This window comes from Talpa europaea, assembly GCF_964194135.1.
Source record: "Talpa europaea genome assembly, chromosome: 7".
Lineage (NCBI taxonomy): Eukaryota > Metazoa > Chordata > Mammalia > Eulipotyphla > Talpidae > Talpa > Talpa europaea.
The window spans coordinates 81,358,659-81,383,372 of record NC_140074.1 but is presented as its reverse complement, the minus strand read 5'-3'; the positions used below and the strand labels follow the sequence as shown (position 1 = coordinate 81,383,372).

The 24,714-nt window shown below is 51.0% G+C and overlaps 1 protein-coding gene across 4 annotated transcripts in view; it reads left to right on the top strand.

Moving 5' to 3' along the window:
• Window positions 1-277: 277 nt before the first annotated feature.
• RHBDL3 (rhomboid like 3) overlaps window positions 278-24,714 on the top strand; it is a gene marked incomplete at both ends in the record, with an annotated part of 44,439 nt that continues 20,002 nt past the window's right edge. The window contains 5 exons of one of the 4 annotated variants that reach the window (XM_084238298.1): window positions 278-388; window positions 1,881-1,904; window positions 16,746-16,904; window positions 19,889-20,113; window positions 23,862-24,010. In XM_084238298.1, the coding sequence (XP_084094424.1) occupies window positions 278-388; window positions 1,881-1,904; window positions 16,746-16,904; window positions 19,889-20,113; window positions 23,862-24,010 (668 nt within the window). Of the gene's footprint in view, window positions 389-1,880; window positions 1,905-16,745; window positions 16,905-19,834; window positions 20,114-23,861; window positions 24,011-24,714 lie in introns of all 4 variants that reach the window. The other 3 variants (XM_084238297.1, XM_084238299.1, XM_084238300.1) reach the window with 3 other exon arrangements.

Below are 24,714 nucleotides of genomic sequence, written 5' to 3'. Positions count from 1 at the left end.
AGGGCGCCTCGCCTCGGAGCCGGGCGCGGGGCCGGGGTGCAGGCGGCGGCCGGCCGGGCCGCGGGCGCGGAGAAGTTTGGCTGCCGAGGGGCCGGGCGTCCCGGGGTCGCGAGGCGGGGGCCGGGGCCATGGGGGCGAGCGCGGGCGGCCGGGCTGGCGCGGAGGCGGCGCGGCGCTCTCAGAGCCCCCCGAGCGGTGCGGCCGCCGCGGCGCAAAGTTAGCCCGGCGCCCCGGGACGAGCCCCGCAGCCGCCGGCCCCCCCGGCCCCTACCTCGACATGGGCGAGCACCCCAGCCCGGGTCCCGCAGTGGCCGCCTGCGCCGAGGCGGAGCGCATCGAGGAGCTGGAGCCCGAGGCCGAGGAGCGGCCGCCGCCGGCGCCGGAGGACGTGAGTGCCCCCTCCCCCGCCTGGGCAAACTTTCTGGGGGGCACTGTGGGGAGAGCTGCCCCCGCCCGCCCCCCGTGGGGCCACTTGGAGGTTTCAAGGTGACGCGGGAGCACCCCGGATTGGCCGTGTCCCGGGAGAAGGCGGAGGGACTGGTCTCCCCAAAACGCGCGCGCGCCACCCCCCGCCCGGGCTCCCGCGGCTTCCCTGCGGGACGCAGCTCCAGCCGCTGCGCCGGGGACCCGTCGGCCGCCAGAGCCCCCTCCCCGCGGCTGGTGCAGTGCCCGGGACACGGCGTTTTCCCGCAGAGGCGGCCGCGTCACGGCAGTGACTCCCCCTCCCCTCCCACTCGCGACCTGCGGGCTCCCCAAGCCCGGGGAGCAGCGGGCGCCGCAGAGTCCCCGCGAGCCGGCGCGCAGACCGGTGCGGCGACCCCCTTCTCCGCTCCGGGGTCGGCTCCCGCCCGGCACCTGCTCTGTCGCGACGCTGATTGAAATTCAAGCTGGCCCCTGCGCCCCAGCCCGGCCGTGGGGGCGAGGGGAGTGCTGGGGGAGGCTTTGCCCCCAGAAGGGGGCTCTGGAGTCCCAGACAGCGTCGGTGCCAGCGACGGTGCCTGGGCAAGGAAGGGAGGAGTTGCCCCACAGGGCTTCCCTGCCATCTGCTGCTCCAGTCTCCTCCCTCCCTCTCGTCCTGGGAGCCTTCGGCGGAGCCGGCACTGGGCGGTCCTGGGAACTGGAGTTTCTTAAGCTGCTCGCTCCCGAGTTAACCTGCAAATAGAGGTTAAAATTTAGGCCCTGCCCTGTCCCTCTCTTAGGGTGGTGAGTGGAAACGATGCCTGGCCCCTCAACCCACCAAACCTAAATCTGAAAGCCTGTAGGAGGCTGGGGTGGGGGGAGCATAACGTCTCCCCACCCCTTTACCTCCTGTGGTTCTGGCCCCAAAGCCCCAGCGCTTAGATTCAGCCAGGGGAGAGACTGGGTGCCTTTCAGTGCCTTTGGAAGCCCCTTCCTCCCAAATTTCTGGCAAAATGTTAGTGCTTATTGCAAGGGGGTGCTTTCATGAATAGAGGGTCTCTGACCCCCTGCAGGTTGATACCACTGCAGCAGATCTGTTGAAAATGCACCTGGCCATGCTTTCCCAGGCCTGGGAGTAGACATAGATGTGAACTTTAGGCAGCAGACATTATCAGAGACCCTGGAACAGAGCTGGACACCTTTATTTATTAATTGTTGAAAAGCACCTTGTTCTGCTCATCCCTCCCTCTGCCTGGCCCAAAAAGAAAGGTACCCCTCCTTCTGAATTCCCTCCCTTCACTGGGCACACAGTCATGACCAGCTCTTTCCAGGTTTTTCCTGGTCTCCTGGTGGGTCCCTGATCTGGGGCAGCAGCTGGGAGATATGTTAGGAACTTGAGGGGACTGTAGAGGCCTGTGATAAGTGTGTTTCTTTCTTTCTCTCCTCATCCTCCTCTCCTGCATGGTCTCCCTCTCTACCAGCACTGGAAAGTCCTGTTTGATCAGGTATGTGAGCAGTTAAATCCCCCTTCCTTCCAGCCCTCCCTGCACTCAGTCTCCCTGCTTGCGTGGGCTTCCCTAGCTCTGCACTCCTGAGACTGTGACGTGGGGTGGAGGCGTGGCTTAGTGCATCTGAGACTGAAAGACACTGTTCTCCCCTGCTCTCCAGGTTTCAGAAGGAGGCAGTGGGCTCCCCTGAGAGAGCCTCCTCTCCTCCTCCTCCCAACTTCGCTTCACCAGAGTCAGGTGTATGCCGTGTAGAAAATGGACAATACATATTGAAAGCCTGGAACCTTCTTTCTATGACAGGAGATCTCCATTGGCCTGGGGGTGGGTTAATATCCCCTCTTCTCTTTCTGCCTCCACCATCAAAGATCCGTGGCTACCCCTGAAGTCAAATCTCTGCCATTTTTGCAGGGTGACTCACAGTACACTCTTTTGAAAGCTCACTCTAATTTAATTTTACAGCAAGGGATGGAGACATTATAGATGGAAAATAGTATGTGATTGCTTGTAATGCTAGAGTTAGGTGTGCGGAATAGAATGGAGAGTGCCAACTTTTGAATCTGGAGATGGCCATTTGACCTTCAGCAAGGAAATTATTCTCTCTTTTGCTTGGTACTCAGGTTGTGTGCTGTCAAGTAGTTTCTTTTCCCTTTTTGTTACATGAAGCAGAAGAGGCAAGAGAAGTCCCAGTGTTGGGGAGTAGTGAGTACTTTGATCCTGGGATAAGTGATTGTGCCATGAAGTCTGTACAACTTTGAGAGACCCATTTGATTGGACCAGAGGGAATGTGTTGGTTTGGAGAGGGAGATAAAGCTGAAAAAGTGACTTGGACCAGACGGTGTCATGTTGAATGCCGGTGAAGACTTTGAAAGTTTTTTTTAGCAGGTTTGTTACAGGAGCCAAGCAATGCTTTGGGAAGCTCTTTGTGATGGTGGGATAGAGGTGAGCTGGACTTCAGGGATGAGAGAAACTAGCCAGGATCCTGCTACGGTGAATGAACACAGGCATCTTGACTTGGAAGATGACAAAAAGAATGGAAAGGAATAGAGGGACCTGGCAATGGATCTTACTAGACCTGAATAGATGCAGTGAACTATGTGTATGGCTCTGAGATTCTGAATCGAGGAAGAAAAGTCAGGGTGAGGATGTGGTATTGGTTTTATTTCCTTTTTTTTTTTAATTTTTTTTTAAGATTTATTTTATTTTATGCATGGCTGGGGTGCAGGCCAGACATGCAGAGGGTGAGAGGATCCACCAGAGACAGAACAGGCAGAACAGGCAGATGTACTGAAATACACTGCTGAGGGGAGCAGTGGGTGAGTCAGGAGAGGTCTGCTGTGCCATGTGGGTTACCTCCTGGCTGGGGATCAAACTTTTGCTGCGGTGGCTGAGGCTAGCTTCATAGTGCTGCATCTTAATCCCTTGTGCCATGAGGGAAGCCCGTGGTTTTGTTTTTAGACAGGTTTTTTTTTGAAAGATTTATTTATTTATGCACACAAGAGCTGGGGTACAGGCCAGGATGCGGGGTTGAGAGGATTCACCAGAGACAGAGTAGGGGGCAGAACAGGCAGATTGACTGATATATACTGCTGAGGGGAGCAGCGGGTGAGTCAGGAGAGGTCCGCTGTGCCATGTGGGTTGCTCCCTGGCAGGCAGGGGATTGAACTCGGATGCTGCAGAGGGTGCGGATTGCTTCATAACCCCTTGCACCACTAGGGAGGCCCTGGTTTTAGACAGGTTTAATCAGAGGAGTCATATCAATTCAGATGCCCATGTGGGATGGAAGACGTGGAATTGCAGCCTCAAAGACATGTGGGCTTGGAGTAGTGGTTTGGCATCTTGTCCACATTAACCTAAGGCCTAGTGGAGGTTTCGGGAATATCCACCAGCGCCTGTCCTGGTGGGATAGCGCATCTCTTCCTCAGCTCCTGAGTGCCACCCACTCTCCTTCCAGCTCCTAAGAGTACAGCAGCTGCCGGCCTGATGCTCGAAGGCAGGCGGGAGCTGCCTGCTGCCACTGATACCACTACCAACAAGCTGCCAGCCCTTCACACCTTCTGCCAGATTTAAAATCAGAACCTAGAACAAAGTGCATCATTCTTTTTTTCTCTGTCTGTGTCTATCTTTCTCATTTGATTAATTTCCTTTGCGAGTTCCTTGAGAGTCCACATTTTAAAACAACTCATTGGTCGAATGGGGGAAAGCTCCTAGGAATACTTTGGAACTTGAGGGAGCAGAGAGAATGCTTAGCACCACAAGTCCATGAAATCCAATTTCTCCTACGGGGTCCTGGGTGACACAGAGCATCCCCCAGCTTCTGAGAAGGCCCACCCAGAACCTTTCTGGACAGACACAATTAATTCCAGGAATGGAAGTCCCAAAGCTTACTCTGATCAAACGCACTCTCTCAGAAAGTTCTGCCTTATGTCTCCTCCCACCCCTCCTGCAGCATCAGATGCCCATTTCTGCTGTTTCCTTTCCTATTGGTGCTTTGTGTTTGAGGAGAGCTGCTCACCGCCCTTGTGTTTGTTCTACTTTGTGTCACCAGCCTGGGCCATTCCCCTAACAGGGCTAAATGAAAAGTAGGTATGAGACCTCTCGATTGGACACACAGCTTCGGAAGGATGCCTTGTTATTCAGAAGTAGACGTGTTTTATCCTTTCTTCCTCTCTCTGGACCTCCTTAAAGGTAGGATTTGGAGATTGGTGAACTTAGTGCTATTAAGGCCAGAATGTTTGGCTGGAGCCTGCAGGCACCCTCCCCATCATTTCATACAGAAATGGGCCTTGATGGCTCACACTGTAGGAGATGGGGTGAGAGTCACAGGACACCTGCCAGAGTCCTGCAAGCTGGTATGGCTCCGGAGTTCACATTCTGGAGGTCATTAGATGGAAGAATGGTCAGTCCTCCTTCCCTTTCTAGGACACAGGGACACCAGTGGTCACTCAGTTTCTGCTGGGACCTTTTTCCAGATGTTAGGGATGGAGTTGGACCAGCCCTTCCTTGCTGTCTGATTCTTCAGTATATAGAGTAATTTCCACTCAGCATGAAGCTAGTTGGACCCCCAAGGGCTAGCAGTTATGACCTTGGCCTTTTGGTTCTATGCAGTCACCCCTCAACCAAATGGCCAGGATACCTTTTGTGGGAGTTGGAGGTGAAGGAAACAGGTGACCCCAGTCCTGTGGTCACCCCAATCACTTTCGGGCATATTCTGGTCTGCTTATGCAGGGGACTAGCATGTCATCCCTCAGTTTTTCCCCATGAGTCCCAGAAGACACAGCAGGCAAGAAACATGAAGGTCATGACCTCAATGCCGATATTCTGTGTGTGTTTTTCCTATTTTAACTTCTCCTTGAAGGAATTGTCTTTTTCTACCTTTGTGATCTTAATGATTTTCCTCAACATTAGATTTAAACTTACCACAATTATCAATCTGTTATTATAGTGTAATATCTTGGTAAAAATGTCTTGTTTTTCTATAGTTGAATCTGTTGGGCTTTACCTTCATGATTCCTTCTATTGCTTCAGACCTGAGACAGTTTCCATCCTTCTTCAGATCTCATAAACATGCATCTCTTTCTTACTACTTTTTGATGATTTAAAAAGATCATCTAACCCTTTACTCCATCCAGATTTTATTCCTATCCAGTTATACCAGCATCACTTCTTAAGAAACCCCTTATACGGTGTTTGAGAAGTATGATAATTTGGTAAATCTTTATACATGGTTATATATTTTTTGATTTATAATTTTGTGCAGGTAAGGTAAAGTACCTTTTAGTTTTTTTTCCTCTCTCTCTCTCTCTCTCCTCCATATGTATATACATGTATATATGTTACATAACATATATTTTACATAATATACATATATTTATATTTCATAGCCTTCCTACAAGCTCCTCTTTTTCAGGTTATGCTTTGATCATCCCATTCTCAGTACCTTCCTGAACTTCAGGGAGGTGCCCTCAAGGACCTAAGGTCAAATGGCAGGTCAATGGCAAATGTGAGCCTGGAGCCCACTTAGCCCAGAAAGAGCTGCCAGGGTGGGAAAAACCTTTTCCAGTTTCACCTTAAAAGTGCCTTCTATGAAAAAAAATGCTTTTAATGTCTGTGAATGCTTAATGAGCAAAAGAGTTTAGAGCAGAATTCTGTTCGTACAACAAAGCACAATTGCTTCTGAGCTCAAATGAACAAGAGGAAAAAGGAAGAATTAAAAGTAACTTGATTGTATTTATCTTTTTTTCCTTTCAAACTGGAAGTAAACATTTCCCAGATCCCAAAGAGACCCCCAACTTTGCTAATCTCTAAGAAGGAAAGCACACTATCTTGACTGTCCCACTGAAGTTATAAATATACCATGGGCAGAATACAAGGCAACTTAGGTGTCTGCTCAGGACAGCACCCTAGATCTGGGGGCAAGTGACTTACTCTCTGAGCCTCAATTTCCTCATCTATAAAATGGAGATGATCATCTATAACACAAGGACCACTGAAGGAATCAAGTGGAGGTGGAAACTCCCTTCCCGATGTCTGATACCCAGTGGACATTTGATAGCTCACTCTTGACCGGGGATCAGAATTTGCTGGAATGAAGCCCAGGGCCGCCCAGGAAGATGGCAGCCTCTCTAAACCAGCTCATTCCCTGTACTGGCTCCTGGGGATAGAGCTATTTCTGAGCCCAGAGGATTTTCCTGCCTCTTTCACCAAATATCTCCACTACCCAGCCTCTTTCCCTCCAGCCTGGTCTAGCTGGCTTAAGGGGGTTCTGGAAGTTGAAGAGAGATTCAGACATCACCACCAAGTGGATTAATTAAAGAGCCATAGAAGAAACAGCTTCCCAGAGATAGTGACCTTAGCAGTGGCCCCCAGAACACATGATCAGCAGAGAGGGGTTCCCGGAAAGGGACAAAGCTATGGGCTTAACTGGACCCCTTGCCTGGACTCTGCACCTCCAACGCTTGAGGCCGTGGGTATCCCTCCATCACAAAGCCAGCTTCCTGACCCTGCTTCTGCCCCCGTGACCCTAGCAGTCATGCCCAATTAGCCCTTTGTTCTCTGACCACTGTCAAAAAGGGACTTGGTAGCCATTGAGCAGTGGAGCCTAGGGATCTGAGACTATGCTGCCTGGCCCCTGCCTGACACCTAACAGGTACACACACATGTTTGAACAAATGGCAAGCTGAGCTCCAGCCCTGCATGTGTTGTCTTGGGTTCAGCTGTCCTCTTCAGGAGCAGCTCATGGGCCTGTCTCAGGCCCTCCGGGGCTTCTCCTACCTCCAGGACATGGATTATTAGAATGTCGCTGGCAGCATCTTTTCCAGTCTGCTCATTTTACAGATGAAGCTGTCTGAGGTCACTCGGTCCACTGGTGCCAGAGCTGGGACAGGAGCCCATCCCCACTCTGTCTGACCCATGTTCCTGCCACGAGGCTTTGAAGACTTCCTTGGCTTACTTGGTGCCCTTAGTGACTAAGGCACTAAAAAGAAGAAACGCATCCGGCTCACATCACAGTTTGCTCTTTCTACATGGGTGACAGTGGGTTAGCCAGGTGCCCGCTCCAAGCCTCCGGTTTCTCATCTGCAAGCTGCCCCAGAATAGTACCTTCCCCTCAGGGTGGTTGTGAGGCCTAAGGAGGTGGGCCTGGGCAGCACATTGCTCAGTGCGTGGTGAGCTCCTGATAAACATGGCCGCACTTCCGGTGTCACTGGGCTGTCCCAACACTGCAGAATAACCTCTGATGCAGAATAGTTCTAGGTCTTGGATCACAGTGTCTAGATCCCCAGTCTGGGGTTCCTTGCTTGCTGTCAAATTGACTTCTGTAGGGCAGGAGCTGGAAAGCTGAAATTTCCAGAAAGAATGAAAAGTTTCTGGACATAGGCTGCCTGGGGGAATGTTGACACCCCATTACCCTTCTGCTCACTGATAGTCCCGCTCTCAGTCCCTTCATGAAGTCCAAGGAGGTGCCCTGCAGAGAAGAAGGTGAAAGGTGAGAACCAGGTGCCCATCCTCGGGTGACCCAAGCAGACCTCCTCTGGCTGGTTCCCATGTGGCAGCTGGGCCCAGGCACTGCCACCGGGAGCATCTTGCCCAGTCTGCTCATTTTGCAGAAGAGGAAACAGGTCACTGACCTTCTGGGGTGGTTATGGAAATGCGTCAGTGTGTATCTTGAATTGTGAATAACTAGAGGTAACTATGTAAACCCCCCATCCCATCCCATCACCTTTTTTGAAGCAAGGTGCAGATCTGAGCTGGAATATATTTCTGTGAGGTGGTAAACACTGAGTGCCCGATATGTATGCAAGAATCCATTATCTTTTGATCTTTTAGCAGTTCTGTGAAGTGAGTGGTGCTGTCCTCTCTTTACAGAGGAAACTAAGGGTCAAGGAGCAGGTCTTTCCCAAAGACAGAGCAAATGAGGTCCCTCTGCAGAGGGTGTGTGTGTGTGTGTATACACACAGGCTCCTGGTGGCTTCTGAAACAGCAGAGGGCCACAGCAAGAGAAGCAGCAGCTCAGTGACCTTTGTTGTCTTTTCCCTGCTCCCCTCCTGGATCTTATAGCACTCTCTTCTAGAAAACCAGAGGGACCCTTTGGTGGCTTCTAGGAGAAACATCAGAAGGAAACAGGTTTAGAGACTGAAGGGGAGGGACATGCAGATGTGAGGCCCCCTCCCTACTGAACCCCTCCCACCTCTCCTTGTCTGCTGCTCCTGTGGAACTCGTGGCTTTATGACTGTGACTCGGCCTCAGTCCCCAGGCGGCTGTGACGGCTGGGCCTGCATGAGTCAGCACTGGCATTGCATCTGCTCCCCTCTCCTCTTCTCCTCCTTTCCTCTTGGGGGCCCAAGGGGCCTGCCTCTGAGTCACAGCCCCCTGCATCCCCTTTAGAGTCTTGTGTGTTTCTGAGGCCTTGGGGAGGCACTGAAGGGGATGAAGCAGGGTCTTCCAGTGGGCCCCCTCTCAGGGTGGGGAGAGACAGGGCTGTTGAAAAGAGACTGCCCCCACCCTTCACTGCCCACCCAACCCGGCTTCTTGTGTTGCAGGAAAAGTCTAAGAGCTCTCCTCCTTGAGAGAGCTGGGTAGTTTTCTGGAAATGTGTTGATTGTCCATTGGCTCAGCCTGGATTCGGCCCTGGATTCAGGCCTGGAGGCCCTTTTCTCTGCTGAGGGAAGAGTATTCTAGTTCCCTACTCATCCTGCCAGCTCCAGATCCTGGGGGTTGGCTATTTGACTGAGGGGAGGCGGGGATGCTCAGGAGCTTGGTTTGAGGCTTCTGGGAGAAGCTCCCTGAGATATGAACTGCCTGCCTCACCCCAGGCCCCTGGTGGTGGCAACTGAAAGAGATAATATAATTGTGAAGCCTGGAATCACTGAAACTTCTCCAGGTGTCAGAGCCTGGCCTGGTCAGGGGAGCACAAGCCTCCCACCCCTATTATGCCTCTATCTTGTTAGACCCAAGGACAGAAGGGGTCAGTACCTGGTTTTTAGGAGCCACTTTCTGTCCTTCCCAGGGACGCCTGAAGTCTTTGAAAATCTCTCAGCTTCCATTTGCAACAGACCAGATCTACTCTGTCTGCTCACTCAAACTACCTCTGGGCAGGCTGCTTATGTCTGTGTGCCTCAGTTCCTTATCTGTAAAATGGGACTAATCACACTCCCAGATTGGTATGAGACTAAAACGATGAAATACTTGTGAAAAATCAATATTTTTGAATCAGAGGGGAAAGTCAGGGCATGGGTCTGGAGGTGGCTTTCTCTATGGAGTGAATTAGTATCCTCATTTGCAAGGAAGGAGAATTGGAAGAGAAAGCGCCACTCCCATAACCTCACCTCCTGACCCTAGCAGCTGCGGGCCTGGACCTAATTTATGGAGCTGTAAATATCTATGAATGGGCCAGAGTTCCCTGGTGGGCCCTGACTGCTGGATGGGGACAGCTCTGCTGAGCTATAAGCCCCTGGACAGCCTTGTTAATTCTGCTCTGCTCAGAAGCTGGGTAATGATGCAAAGAATCAGCAGATGAGCTGTGGTAACCCCCAAGGAGAGAGGGACAGCTGCCAACACCTTCCTCCAGCCCCACACACGTCCTGAGGTCATTTCCCAGGGCTCATTCTATCTTGGTGGACAGAGAGACAGTGGGCTGGGAATGGAAGCCTTCCTTAGATTTCAGACCTAAGGTATCCTCACCAGGATGGCAACCCAGGCGCAGCCTTCAGAGTCCTTGAAAGTGCCACCCCCCTCACTAAGGTCCTGGGTCTCTCCAGATCAAGGTTAGGGAGAGGATCCTTCAGGGAGAAAGAGGGAAATTCGAGTGTAGAGAGCAGGCACGAGAAGTGTAATTGTCCGGAAAATGTAGTTGTGCAGATCACACATACATAATAGATATAAAATAAATGTGTTCCTTGCGTTGCCGCTGCTGGATAAATTCCGAAGCCTTGGCCCTGCTTGCTGGCCTGAGGCTGGGAGGAGAGCAGTGGCGCCGCTGTCCCGGGTGCTGAGCAGGCAGATCCAGCTCCCTCGGGGTTTGTTCCCTGAGATGAAGGCTCAGTGGCCCATTAAGCCAGTCACTGATTCCAGGCTCTCCTGGGACCTGTCATTCCCCACTCAACCCTCTGGCTGGGGCTCCAATCCCAAAGAGTCTAGCTTTGCTGGTGGATTCCAGGCAGTGTCAGCTGCTCTGAGGCCCTGTGCCACCCACGAGATGGAGGTGAGAGGCTGGTTTGGAACCATCAGCAAGGGGCTGGGTTTCACAGAAGGGAAAAATGACTCTACTCTGAACTTACACATTTTTCCCAGAGTGTTCCTTAGAGTGTTGGCGGGGGGGGGGGGGTGTGTGTGTGTGTGTCGAGGAACACAATCATCAAAGGTCAAGTAAATTTAGGGAATGTCGGACTGAACAAATCCAGACAGGCCTCTCCACTGTAAGGCCGTGCAGATCCCTTAAGATGGTTTTATGTATCATCCCTTACAAAAAGGTCCCAAACTGTGGGATCATCATAAACCAGGGACTATAATTCATTTAACTGAACAGGACAGAGAAAAACAAAGACAAGCAAGGCTGGGTCCAGGCCACCCCAATGGAGGAACTTCAAACTCTTCCCATCTTGACCATTGCCTCACTCCTTGACCTTGAGCTTGTCTTTTTTGCTCTCTAACTCTGTTTCCCCAGCCATAAAATGATGTCTGGCATATGGTTGAATGAGAGAATCAAACTGCCTCTTTCAAACTCTCTTTAGCCACAACATCCTAAGAATGGGAGCAAGAGGCTCTGGGCCCCTCCACCCAGATGTGAGTCCGTGGGTGCCAATTACCAGCTGTTCAGACTTGAGCAACTCAGCTCTCCATGCCTTAGTTTTCTCCACTGAAAAATGGAATTCATGATAGTATCCACCTCATAGGGTTATTGTGAGGTTTCAATAGGGGGACCATATAACATTGTCCAAGTTGGTTAGTTAAAAAAGAGACACTGTTGGGCCTCCCTGGTGGTGCAAGATTAAGATGCAACCTATGAAGCTGTCCGCAGCCACTGCAGCACGACTTCTATCCCTGGGCAGGGAGCTACCCACATGGCACAGCAGACCTCTTCTGACTCGCCCACTGCTCCCCTCAGCTGTGTATTTCAGTAAATCTGCCTGTTGTTCTGTTCCCCACTCTGTCTCTGGTGAATCTTCTCAACCCCCGCACCTCTGGCCTATACCCCAGTTCTTGTATGCATAAATAAATCTTTTTTCAAAAAATAAAGAGATACAATAATTGTGCTCAGACAGAGGAATAGACTTCTTGATCTCCAGGCACTCTGGAGACGCAGGGTGACCTGAGGTTTCAGTGAAGTGGTGCCTGATATCTAGCAGGCTTTGTACACACTTCACACCCACTTCACACCCACTGTTGTCCAGTCAAGGGCTGTGCAAAAGGCCAGTACATTACACAGCTCAGAGTGGAGCTAGTCTGGCTGAAGAGGGGTGGGGGGCCTGCTCACAACCCTCCCCACCTTTCTGGGCTCTGCTACTCTGCAGAGCTGTTAGAAAACCACTGAGTTTGGGACTGTGGTTAATGACCTCTTGCCTTGCTGCTCCTCTCCCCAAGTGTCACTGGGCCCCGCTGACAGCACAAACCAAGCTGTCTCCACCCTAACCCACCCCCAATGTGGACCTCCCTCATACTGATACTGATTTTCCCATCCACCCTTTTTTTTTAAAGATTTATTTATTTATGCATACAAGAACTGGGGTACAGGCCAGAGATGTGGGGGGTGAGAGGGTTTACCAGAGACAGAGTGGGGAACAGAACAGGCAGATTGACTGAAATACATTGCTGAGGGGAGCAGCGGGCGAGACAGGAGAGGTCTGCTGTGCCATGTGGGTAGCTCCCTGGCCGGGAATCGAACTTGTGCTGCAGTGGCTGCGGATAGCTTCAAAGGTTGCATCTTAACCCCTTGTGCCACTGGGGAGGCTCTCCCATCCACCCTTTGATGGAGCAAAGAGGTAGAAAGATCAGTTGCCCTCTTGTATGCATGAAAGATTCCTCTTTCCCCATCCCCCATATGCATTGATGCACAGGGGTGGGTATAGACCCCAGAAGGGACAGTTCCTGCCATATCATTAGTGAAGAAACTGAGGCAGTTTGGTTAGTATCTGCCTAAGTTGCCAGCAGCTGGCACAGGATTCCTTCTGGAACTCTTCCCTGACTTCTTGCCCCAGAGAGGGAAAGGGAACCCTTAGGTGACAATACAGAAAAAAACCTGGTGAGTCCTTGTCCCAGCCTAGGCCACAAGTCCCCAGGAAGGGGCCAAGGGTGGGAGGTGGGATATGTGGCAGAAGACGTGTGGGGTCCTTGGCTGGGAAAAGCTAGAGACCTAGAGGATTAAGGGGCCGGAGGGCTGGATGACAGTGGGATTCAGCGTCCCTTCCCCACAGAGCCACAGCTCTCTTCAAGGACAGACGGGTGGAGGGGGCGATAGCTGTGGGAGGTTCAGCGCCTCGCTTTGTGCATTCCCTACCCTCTCCCACCAGTTCTTCCACTCAGACGGAATGTGGACTTGAAGGTGGCCTCCTTCTCCTGCGCAGTGCAGGGCCTGTGCTGGAGGCAGCTGTGAGAATGCCAGCCTGACTCCTGCCTCTTATATACCCCTGCCTGCAGGCCACTCATGCCACATTCCTCTGGCTGCCACGACCACCCACAACTAGAATCAGTCTTCCTTCATCCTACTCTTCCTGGACGTTACTCCAAGAGCTCCCTGTTTTCAAAAATGGGTGAATCCAAGGCATGGAGTACCTGGGAGTGGGAGCATGGGGAACTCCAACATATTAATTACAAGGAAATTGCATTTGTGGGGTTTGTTTCCCCAAAAGCTCCAAGCTGTGGTACTAATGTGAGCTCCTAGTGTGATCGCATCCCCCATAACTGACCTTGAAGGAGACCAGAGGCGGGAAGTGTGCCCAGGAGGGTCAGCCAAGCCTCCGTGAAAACTCCGCACCCTGCGTTGCTTTGAATGAGGCCAGTGGAGCTGCTCACGGGGTCTGTGGCCATGGAGAGCAGCTACTCGGCACTGGCTCAACCCGCAAGGTTTTATAGACGCGGCCCTCATGGCTCCAGGTGTTTACCCTAAATTACACCAACTGGTTGGTGGCCCAGACAGGAATGGGATTGACCTGGTTCCTTGCCGCCTCCTTCAGAAACTCTTCCTTCTGGGCAACGGACCTACCTCTCCCTGCCTCCTGCAGCATCGTCTCTCTGGTTCTCTGTTCTTTCTCCCTTTGTCTCCCCTTCCCGCCCTGCCTGCCCTGTGCCCCATGCCCACTCTTACCCTTTGCTCTTAAGTTCATATTCTGTGATGTTGGGTTGGAAGTTGGATCATGTCTTGTATACATCTGTGAGCCCAGGCAACCAACCCCTTTCCTGCCTCTCCTCCCCCTAGTCATCCTCCTTCATCCCCGAGGCCTCATTATTAGGGTAGCGGTGACCCCCCATTGTCTGGCCTGTCTGGCCCTGGCATGAAAGGTAGAGTTTTGGCAGAGGAGGAAGGCTCGGCCTGATTCCAGCTCATTCTCTGCAGTCTGGAGTCTGTAATATGCTTGGGGCAGGACTGGCAGGCCATGGTGGGGGTGGGGGCTCCAGGAGCCACAGGGCAGCCCCTGTCACTAGGACAACAGCAGGGAGCCCTGGAGGGGGAGGGGCAGGAGGGGAGCAGGTGGTTCTTTGTCTGGAGCCAGAATGAGGGAGAGAGGCCCTTGCCTGATCCCAGCCCCTCCACCTCACTGTCCTCCCAAGCCTCCGAGGCAGCCCCTGGGAGGGAATTGGTGTCCCTGCTCCCAGGGACTGCAAGGCCATTGGCCTTCCTCCACAGGCTCAGGCAGGAGGGATTCATCCTGCAACAGACCACTGCCCCCCTGCAGTGCACACTGGGAATTTTCCCAGGACTCAGGCTGCTTCAGAGCCTCCTCCCCTCTGCCCCAGCCCCACACCCCTTCATTAGCCCACCCAGCATGAGAAGCAGGCTGGTGAACCACCCCCTACCCACCCCCGCGGCCCTACCCCCCCAACCCCCCCCAACCCCCCCCCCCCCCCCCCCCCGCCTCCATAGAGTCAGGTTTGGTGCAGGTGCCCAGCATTCGAGGAGACCCTCCCTGACTGCCCCTGCCCCTCCCCTCCAGGCTTCACTTTCCTCTCTGAAAGGGGAGGGCTGAACTGTTGCTTTGGGGGGCTCTTTCCTGCTTTCAAAATACCGGTTTCGGGCGAATCCATGAGACTCCTAGAGCCCCCTATTCTCTGGGTCCGGACTCACCTCTTTGATCCATAAATTTTGCTTCTGAACAGCTGAGCAGCCCCTGGAGGCTGAAGGTCAGTGGCAACGGGAAGTGATGAGGAGCCGGCGGCGCCAGGCTGCCAGGCTCGGCACTTAACCTCTCCGTGCTCATTTCCCCATCCTCTCTTTCTTCATCTGTACTATGGGGGTAATAATAGGACCAGCTTTGTAAAGTGGTTGTAGGAGGTCCAGGAAAAACACATAAAGTGCTGAGAACAGTACTTGGCCCCAGGAACAAACTCAGCAAGTATTAGGTGTTTTTTTTCTTAAAGATCTTAAAGGAGTGGGTGTAGGTGAGTTTCCTGAAATACTCGAGGGTGTGAACAACATAGGTGTCATCCCGGAAACCTGGTGTTGGGCTTGAGGGTGGGGCCACATGCGGATTTTAAAATAGGTCTCGCTAGAGATGCCCTTGTGGAGTTTTAGGGAGAATTGAAGCAGCCCATGACTTGTGACTCTTGGCGATTTCTTTGGATTGTCTTAGAAACGCTGCACACAGAATCAGCCTTCCTAAAATAGTCTTCATTGACCTGATGTGGAAAAGGGTGGAAATGTGGGTTTGGTTTCCCCAGCTCCCTCATGTACACAGACATCCACGATGTGTTTGCCTTGTAAATCCTAAGCCACCCACCGCCGAGTCCAGTGTCGCGCAGTCAGCAGGGAAGCACGTGTGGCCAGGAACACCCCTGGCTCCCAGGAGAGGCAGTCAGGGTGATTTTCTAGCAGGGATTTCCCTCAGGGGGCAGCGGATGGGTTCTGTGAGGTGAGAGGGGCTGTTAAACAGGCACAGAAAGGGGCCCTCCCTGGTGGCGCAACGGGTTAAGCACCGCACTATGAAGCAATCTGCAGCCTCTGCAACACGAGTTCAATCCCCAGCCAGCCAGGGAGCAACCCACATGGCCCAGCAGACCTCTCCTGACTTGCCCGCTGCTCCCCTTAGCAGTGTACTTCAGCCAATCTGCCTGTTCTGTTCCCCACTCTGTCTCTGGGGAATCTTCTCACCCCCCGCGTCTCTGGCCTGTCCCAGCTCTTGTATGCGTAAATAAATAAATCTTAAAAAAAAAAAAAAAAAGGCACAGAAAGGGTCCAGTCTTCTCTGAGAGATAAGTAAGATGCTTCTCTAACTGAGCCGGTGAGACTTCCCCTGGAACATTCATTCCCGTCTGTTCCTCCCAGCATGCACTAGTTATTCACGCAGCAAGTCCCGACTGAGTGACGGTAATGCCGGGCTCTATGCTAAGCAGCGGGTATAAGTTGTGATGCTGACCGTAGAGGAACCGGCCATCTCCGGTGAGGAGGCGGAAGTGGACATTGGACAACAGTGTGGGATAGAAGTCTCAGGTCTGTCCAGAGTGCAGGGTGAGCGGCAAAGGTGCCTTCCGGGAAATGAAACATTTGAGTTGTTGGCAAGGGTGAGTCGGAGACTCCCAGCAAGATGAGGGGCAAAGGGAATCTTAGCTAGAGGGACTCCTGTGTGCAAAGTGCTGGGGCAGCAGGACATAGTTAAGAAATAACACAAGATAGAGCATGGTGCCCAGAGCAGGAAGCCCTGTGCAGCCCTCGTGTGGGGTGGGGTGGTTTGGGGGTGCATGAGTGTGGGCATGGAAGGGGGCGGCAACCTGATACAAAGGATTTGCAAGGCTGTGTCCCTGCTCCCCTGCCTTGAGTCTTCCCACAAAAGCCCCTCCTCTTGGAGGAACTCTCTGCTTTTTCACTGCTGCTTTCCTCTTGTCTAAAGTCAAGAGTAAGGGAGAGGAGGGAAGTAAACCTTTCTGAGACTCCAGTTTTTTATCCATGATGCTACAGTTGGAGTGGGTGATCTCGAAGATCTCCAGGGCTTCTAGGATTTAAGTGGTTGTCCATGCCCTTATTTGGATGTTTCCCATGGGGGACTTGGACACATCCCAGACACAGCCTGGGCCTCTGTTGGCAGAGGACTGGAGACAAGAGCTGTTGAGTGGTAGAAGAGGGGGCACCTGTCCCAGAGCTGAGAGGGGGGCCAAGCCCCACTGACCCTACTTCTGTCTGTGCTTCTCCCTCAGTTTGACCCTGGGAACACGGGCTACATCAGCACAGGCAAGTTCCGGAGCCTCCTGGAGAGCCACAGCTCCAAGTTGGATCCCCACAAAAGGGAGGTGCTTCTGGCTCTGGCCGACAGCCATGCGGATGGGCAGATCTGCTACCAGGACTTTGTCAACCTGGTGAGAGCTCTGGGGCCCTCGCTTCTGGGAGAGACCTGTTTGGGGGTTGCCACTTAGAGGATCTTTAGGTACGACTAAAGAGATCTGTTGACCCACAGCACTGAAAAAGGCCAGACTTCAGCAGGTAAAAGGATACCACCAAAGACCTAGTCTCTCTTTGTCTCAGTTCTGCCTTCTACAGTGTCACCCCTCTCAAGAAGCCCCTGGCAATTCCAGACCTTCCAATTGTGGCAGTAAAGTGGCTGCAGCTGCTCCAGCCCTCACACCCTTGGGTCTTACCATACAGGAAAGGAAAGGGACACTTCTTGTAGCAGCACTCTCACAAAGCCTGGGATTTCTTCCTTCTTATTAGCCTAGAATGAATCATGCGTTGATTGACTCAAGTCAGTCACTGCCCACCCCTGGAACTGGGAGTGGGGTCAGTTCCTTTGAAAGGAAGAGCTGGGAATGGAAAGTTATTTATTGTTAGCAGGAGACAGAACTGAGGATTGGGTGTTCGTTGTTCAACCCAGACCTCCTGGGGAGCAATGGGTCATGTAGGTTAAGGCTCATCAGTCCTGCTGGCAGATGTCCTGGGTTGTTGGAGGGGCTGGAGGCAGTTCATGAATCCTGCCCAGCACTCTGGGTTCTGAAAGTAGGGACTTCCTCCTCACTGGGAATTACTGCTGTGCTGTTAGGGGAGCTACTGTGGTAGAACTGGAGTGGGGTTCAGTGGGGTTAAGCAGGCAGCATTTTACCCACCGTGGCTGGATGGGGCATCAGTAGAAGTTGTATTAACTAGCAGGACAAACACAAGGCTAGTAGTCACCCCTTGGTTTCCCTTTTGGTGAAATGGAGACTACCGCTTCCCTTCTTATGACCCTTGGAGGGGAGGAGAGTGAAATGACTGGTGAAGTTCCCCAGACTTCTAGAATTCAAGACATTAGTGATGGAGGAGCCAGTACCCACCACGCCTGTCACTGTGCCAGGTGAGCTTTCTGATATGGATGCCCCTGAGCTTTGAACTTAATTTAATTGCCTCTTAGCTAGAGCCCACCTTTGTCCAAAGGTTAACATTTGCAGAAAGGAGCTGGAAGGGCAAAGGAATCTACTGCTGTTCAGGGTAGACTCAGGGGGCTGCCTCCTAGAGGGCAGGTACAGAGCTGAGTTGGGGACAGCTGGGATCCATGGAGTCAGTGGTGGAGGTGAGCCCTGTGACTTGGAGCCCAGCAGTGCCACCAAAACCCAGGCCATGGGTTTGAGCCGGTATAGGCTCATCCATAATCCCAGCACCAGCATATTAGTTGCACCGTGGAGCCCTGCTCAATCTCTGGCAGAGCAAGGACGTAGCCAAAGCAGTGAAATGCTCTCTCCCGCTGGGGGACTGGGTGACATTACAACAGCAGGTTACTTGTTACTCTCAGGATTTCTCCGGTCAAGTTCTGAGCCAGAGCATGTGACCAGGACTAAGAAGGGGCTCCTGGGATGGGAGCTAGAGGACAGGGGAAACTTGCATTGGATGGAGAGCTCGTGGCCTGGGATCAGATGGAGCTGGATCCTTCTCCGGTACACTGAAGTCAGGCAGATTGGGATTGAATCCTGACTGTGAAGAACTAACTATGGATCCTTGAGAAAATTACCTATCCTCTCTAGGCTTTTGTCTCATCTATAACTGAGGATAATGTTATGCACCAAATAACTAAGATGACATCCTCTTTTGCTGCTGTTTACATGTCCATCTTTCCTTTTAAGCTCTCAGAGGCCCGAGGTCGTGGTTACTACTGTGCCCAGCACAGATCTAGGCATGAGTGCAGGTGAAAGGTGAGGGTGTTTGCACACACACTGCTTCTCCTGTACGCATGCGGAGTCTGTTCCCATCGTAGGTCTTCAGGGTGTGGCCACGAATGTGTTTGTAAGTGTATAGCCCATACCCATGTGCATGTGCGCACCTGGGCATTGGGAGAAAGGATGGTAAGAGTGATTACAGAATAATGTGACGATGTGCTCCTCTCTTGGGCTTGCAGTGTGCATGCAGCCCCAAACCCTGCCACATTTACTAAACTCGCAAGCCACTAAGAAGTGTCAGTTTTTAGCATTATAGGCATGAGAACAGGGAATTGTTGGAAGGAATACATCCTGCCTGTAAAACAAACTTTAAGCCAAAATTTGAAGGTTAGAAATTGTACACTCAGATGTAGGGAAGGGGCACTCAGGTAGAGGCTCATTCCACCTGGCCTGATCTGAACCTCAGTATTCCCAGCTACCTTCCCCTGACAGGGCTTCTAGATCTGTACCTTGGTCTGGCCTGGTGCACCTTGCCAGCCCTTTCTGAGCTCCCGCCTTCAAGTTTACCCTGCTATCCACACCTAGGTCTATAGTCCCACTCCAGCTACCATAGAACAGCCACCCAGGCAGCATTGTGGACTCTGGAGTTGGGAGAGGTATGTCTCCAGCACATCTTTCCATAAGAAGAATCTACAGGGCCTTCCTGGTGGCGCAAGGGGTTAAGATGCAATCTGTGAAGCTGTCCGCAGCCACTGCAGCACGAGTTCGATCCCTGGCCAGGGAGCAACCCATATGGCGAGGCAGACCTCTCCTGACTCACCCTCTGCTCCCCTAGGCAGTGTATTTCAGTCGATCTGCCTTTTCTGTTCCCCACTCTGTCTCTGGTGAACCCTATTACCCCCCACAACTCTAGCCTGTACCCCAGTTCTTGTATGCATAAATAAATAAAATCTTAAAAAAAAAAAAAGTATCTGCAATGTGGTCATGGAGTGCAGGTGGGCAGCCACAGAGGCCTCAAGCTGGAAGCCAGCAAGGCCACCGTTGGTCTCTGGGAGTCAGGCCCCTACTAAGGATATGTCAGGGCAGCTGCAGGCCATAGAAGAAAGAAAAAAGTGGGATTAGGCCTGGTTGGTCTAAGGAGTGTGCTGGCCAAGAAATGGGGTCAGGGCTCCCCTGAGACCTTGGTTTTGACACTCTCCCTCACTATGTTTCCCATGCAGATGAGCAACAAGCGATCCAACAGCTTCCGCCAGGCCATCCTTCAGGGGAACCGCAGGCTCTGCAGCAAGGCGCTGCTGGAGGAGAAGGGGCTAAACCTCTCCCAGCGGCTGATCCGCCACGTGGCCTATGAAACCCTGCCGCGGGAGATTGACCGCAAGTGGTACTACGACAGTTACACCTGCTGCCCCCCGCCCTGGTTCATGATCACAGTCACACTACTAGAGGCAAGGACAAGGGGGAGAGAGGATGGTGGTGGCTCAGACTTAGAGGGAGAGCAGCCAAGAGGGTATCTGAGATCTTGAGGAAAAGGGCAACATCTTCCCCACCAAATGGTGATGGTGGAAGATCCAGTGGTCATTGCAAGTCATGCCCTGTTGCAGTACATACAAAATGTGGCTATAACCCCTAGAACTCAAAAATAGCCCAAAGTGGTTATTTCAGCAATAGTTGCTGCACCAAAATCTCCATGTGACCACCTCACCAAAAATAGCCACTGAAAAATGTAGTAAGTTCCTTGGTTTGGGGGTTTTAAGCCATGCTAACTCATTAAAAACAATTTATTTTAGCTTTTCCCCAAGTGAGTAATGTGGAAGTCATTTACTCCCCTGGGACTCCATCTTTTGCCTATAAAGCAGGAATAACCAGGCCTGCCCTGCTTCTCCCTTCAGACTCCTCTATTTAGGGCGAAAGGATGGCCATTGGTGCTTTCTGAACACAAGCATCACCAGTACTTAGGGTAGGGCATGCTTATGAACAGGTAAATGTGGGCTTAACATATTGTGAAAGAACAGTCTCCCCGTAGGGAATCATCCATGCCTATTGTTATTCTATAAGTCTCTAGCTTATGCAACAGAATCCTAAGGTACCACTTTCTAAATCTGTGCTCATGTATGAAGAACTCTGAATTCTTTTGGCTGTTCAGCTCAAGAACCTGTGGACCCCCAACCCCAGCTCTTGAATGGAAGCTTGGCTTCCCTTGGCGTTTTATAATCTCCACCATTTCTCTTCCAGAGCCATAGGCCTAATTACCGCCCCCTGCATATGTTCTTGTGAAGTTCCTGCCTAATCAAACGGCAGGATTGTTAAGCTTCATGGCATCTTTCCTTTTTTATTTTTTAAATCAGAATATCTGGTCTGCAGGCCAGAGCTCCTGCATTTGTTGTTATGGCTTCATCCAAGTACATCTTGAAGTTGTGATTTTTCTGAGATATTCTTGGACTTGTTCTCGAAGCGCTTACTGTGTTGGTCTATTTATTAACTTCTATTTGAGGACCAATAATAATGAGCTGCCTTGGAAGCTGTATTTTCAGCCAGGCCACCTGCATTGTCTTAGGTGGACAGAAGGGCTTCCAGAGAGCCGAGGAGCTCAGGTGCCAGGGGGTCTGAGCTGTTTCCAGGTTCAGTCCAGGAGGTCTTAACCCAACGCTGATTAGAGCTGAGTGAGACTGGCTCTTTTTTTTTTAAATAGAGGCATGTTTTATTTATTTATTTATTTGCTTGTTTGTTTGTTTTGTTTATACATGCACTGGGTACAGTCAGAAGCGCGGGAGGGTGAGAGAATTCACCAGAGCCAGAGCGGGGAGCAGAGCAGGCAGAAGGACCGAAGTACACTGCTGAGGGGAGCAGCGGGCGGCAAGAGAGGTCTGCACGCCATGTGGGACCCTCCTCCGGTGGCCTGGGAGCAGCCGGGGATCGTACCGGCGCCGTACCGGCGCCGCAGAGGCCTCAGGCAGCTTCGCAACCCAGCACTCAACCGCTGCGCCACCGGGGAGGCCCAAGACTGGCTCTTTAAAACCTCATCACCACCCTGGAACTAGAGGCTTTGATATACCCATTTCCAGACTGGGAAATTGAGGACCCAGGAATTCAAATAATTTGCCAAGGTCTTCCAGAGTGTTTTGTGTTTTGTGGCCAGAGTGTTTTCCATGTTCCAGGAACCTCAGCTATGTAAACTTGAACCCTCAATCTAGAAGAAATGGGAAAATGCTCTTTCAAATTCCTTGTACTAAAAACCCAAGGCTTTTCTTTTACATACAGTTCTAGTAACCTGGTTTTCCATCTCTCTAACAGAAAAAAAATAGAAGGAAAGCAATAGAAGCTACCACCCAGCAATAGGAAGTAGCAGTCTGGCTGTACTACCTGCTTAACAACCTATTGATAATATGGCAATATGGGAGAGAACAAAAGAAATTTAAAAACCAACTTGAGTCATAAACACAGGAATTTGGGGCCATTTAGTGTAGGAGCATAAGCCCCATCAATTCCTGGAGAAGATATCACTACTATGGCCTAGTCAATACCTGAAAGCATCCATAAAATGTTATATGTGAATGTGTAAAGGACAAAGGGGCAAAGGACACAGGGCTGAGTAATCAAAAAAAAAAAAAAAAAAGAAGAAGTAAAATAAATACCCTTTTCAGATTTAAATAAGTGTGTTTCACTTTAAGTGGAATGGTATTGAGGAGGTAGAGAAATTGGAACCCATGTGCACTGTTGGTGGGAAGGTAAAATGGTGCAGCTGATACAGGAAACAATATGGCAGGTCCTCAAAAAATTAAGCATAGAATGACCATATGATCCATAAATTCCTTTCTATATATTGATCCAAAAGAATTGAAAGCAGGTACTCAAATATTTGTACACCCATCTCTATAGCAATGTTATTCTCAAGGGTCTACCAATGGATGAATAGAGAAAAGAAATGTGGTATATACATACAATGGAATATTATTCAGCCTTAAAAGGGAAGGGAATTTTTATGCATGCTACAATGTGGATAAACTTTGTGACATAGCAAGGTAAATAAACCAGTCTCAGGAACTCAAATGCTCTATAATTCTTCCAGTTCTGTGAGGTATCTAGAGTAGTCAAATTCATAGAGAAAGAAAGTAGAATAACAATCGCCAGGGGGGTGGGCCTCCCTGGTGGTCTAGGGGTCAAGTCTCTGCGCTGTCAATGGGATGGCCTGAGTTTGATCCCCCACCAGGGAGCTAACCCACATGGCACAGCAGGCCTCTCCTGTCTCGCCTACTCACTGCTCCCCTCAGCAGTGTATTACAGTACATCTGCATCTGCCTTTCTGCTCTCCTCTGTCTCTGGTGAGTCCTCTCAACCCCTGCACCTCTGGCCTACGCTCCAGTTCTTCTGTGCAAAAATAAATAAAATCTTTAAAAATAATAATTGTGGGCCTCCCTGGTGGCACAGGCGGTTGAGCGCAGCGCTGTGAAGCTGTCTGCAGCCTCTGCAGTGCCGGTTCAATCCCTGCTGGCCTCAGAGCAACCCACATGGCTAGCAGACCTCTCCTGCCGCGCCCGCTGCTCCCCTCAGCAGTGTACTTCGGTCCTTCTGCCTGTTCTGCTCCCCACTCTGTCTCTGGTGAATCCTCTCACCCTCCCGCGCCTCTGGCCTGTACCCCAGTTCTTGTATAAAAATAAATAAATCTTTAAAAAATAATAATAATAATTGTTAGGGTCTAGGGGAAAGTAGAATACAGTTTGTGTTTAATGGGTACAGGGTTTCAGCATTGCAAGATGAGAAAGTTCTGGAGGGGCATGGTAGTGGTGGCTACAATAGTGTAAGTGTAGTTGCCACCACTGACCTGTACAACCAACAGCTGATTAAGATGATAAATTTATGTCGTATGTATTTTACCACAATTTTTAAAAAAATATGTGGAATTGCTTCATCCCCCAAGTGGATATGTGAGATATTACTAGAAGTTCAAAATCCTCCAAACTCTCCTGCTTTTCACAGAAGTATGGGCCAAGAGATCATGTGATCATCGTGTGAATACTTCATACAGACAGAAGTGGGGTGAGCAGTGATTGAAAGCTAGATTGAGTGTTGGATTTCCACGTTATTGGAGAAGGAAAGATGACAGGTTCCAGAGGGAGGACTTATGTTAGCACAAAGGGGGCTCCTGGGCAATTTGCACCTGGTAACAGGTCCTCTCCATTTCGCACTCTCATCCAGGTTGCCTTTTTCCTCTACAATGGGGTGTCACTGGATCAATTTGTGCTGCAGGTAACCCACCCACGGTACCTGAAGAATTCATTGGTGTACCACCCACAGCTCCGAGCCCAGGCATGGCGCTACCTGACATACATCTTCATGCATGCAGGGTGAGTGCCTGTCATCTTCAGTACTACCAGGAGTCCCTATGGGGGGGAAAAGTGTGTCAGAGAGTCTGGATTGAAATATATTCCTTAGTTTATTTCTCTCTACGTGGACATAAGATTTGAGGTGGCTCTTTAAAACTCATCTAATACCAAATTCCATGAGTAAATTGTTGAGAGAGGATGGGAATGGAAACAACAGAGGAAAATGTCAAAAATGTCAATGAGATCAACATGTGAGTCTATATATTTGCTGAAGGAAGTTTACAAAATTTATTCTGAGCTTCCTAGTGGCCAAAGGGAAGAGAGAAATGTAGTCAGTCACTAGGTTCATTGTCCATAAGTTGTGTGTGTGTGTGCCCTGTAAGTGAAAAAAGCATAGATATATTGTCTTCCACGCTGGGTTTCCCTTGTTGTGTAGTGCTATTGCCGCGACAGCCCGAGTTCAATCCTCAGCCAGGGAGCTACCCACAGGGTGCAGCAGACCTCTCCTGTCTCGCCCACTGCTCCCCTCAGCAGTGTATTTCAGTGGATCTGCCTGTTCTGTTCCCCGCTCTGTCTCTGGTGAATCCTTTCACCACCACCACCCACCCCCCTACACCTCTGGCCTATACTCCAGCTCTTGTATGCATAAATAAATAAAAATAAAAGTTAAAAAAAAAAGAAAGAAGGAAACTGTCTTCCTCCCTAGAATCTTCTTGAAGAGCTGG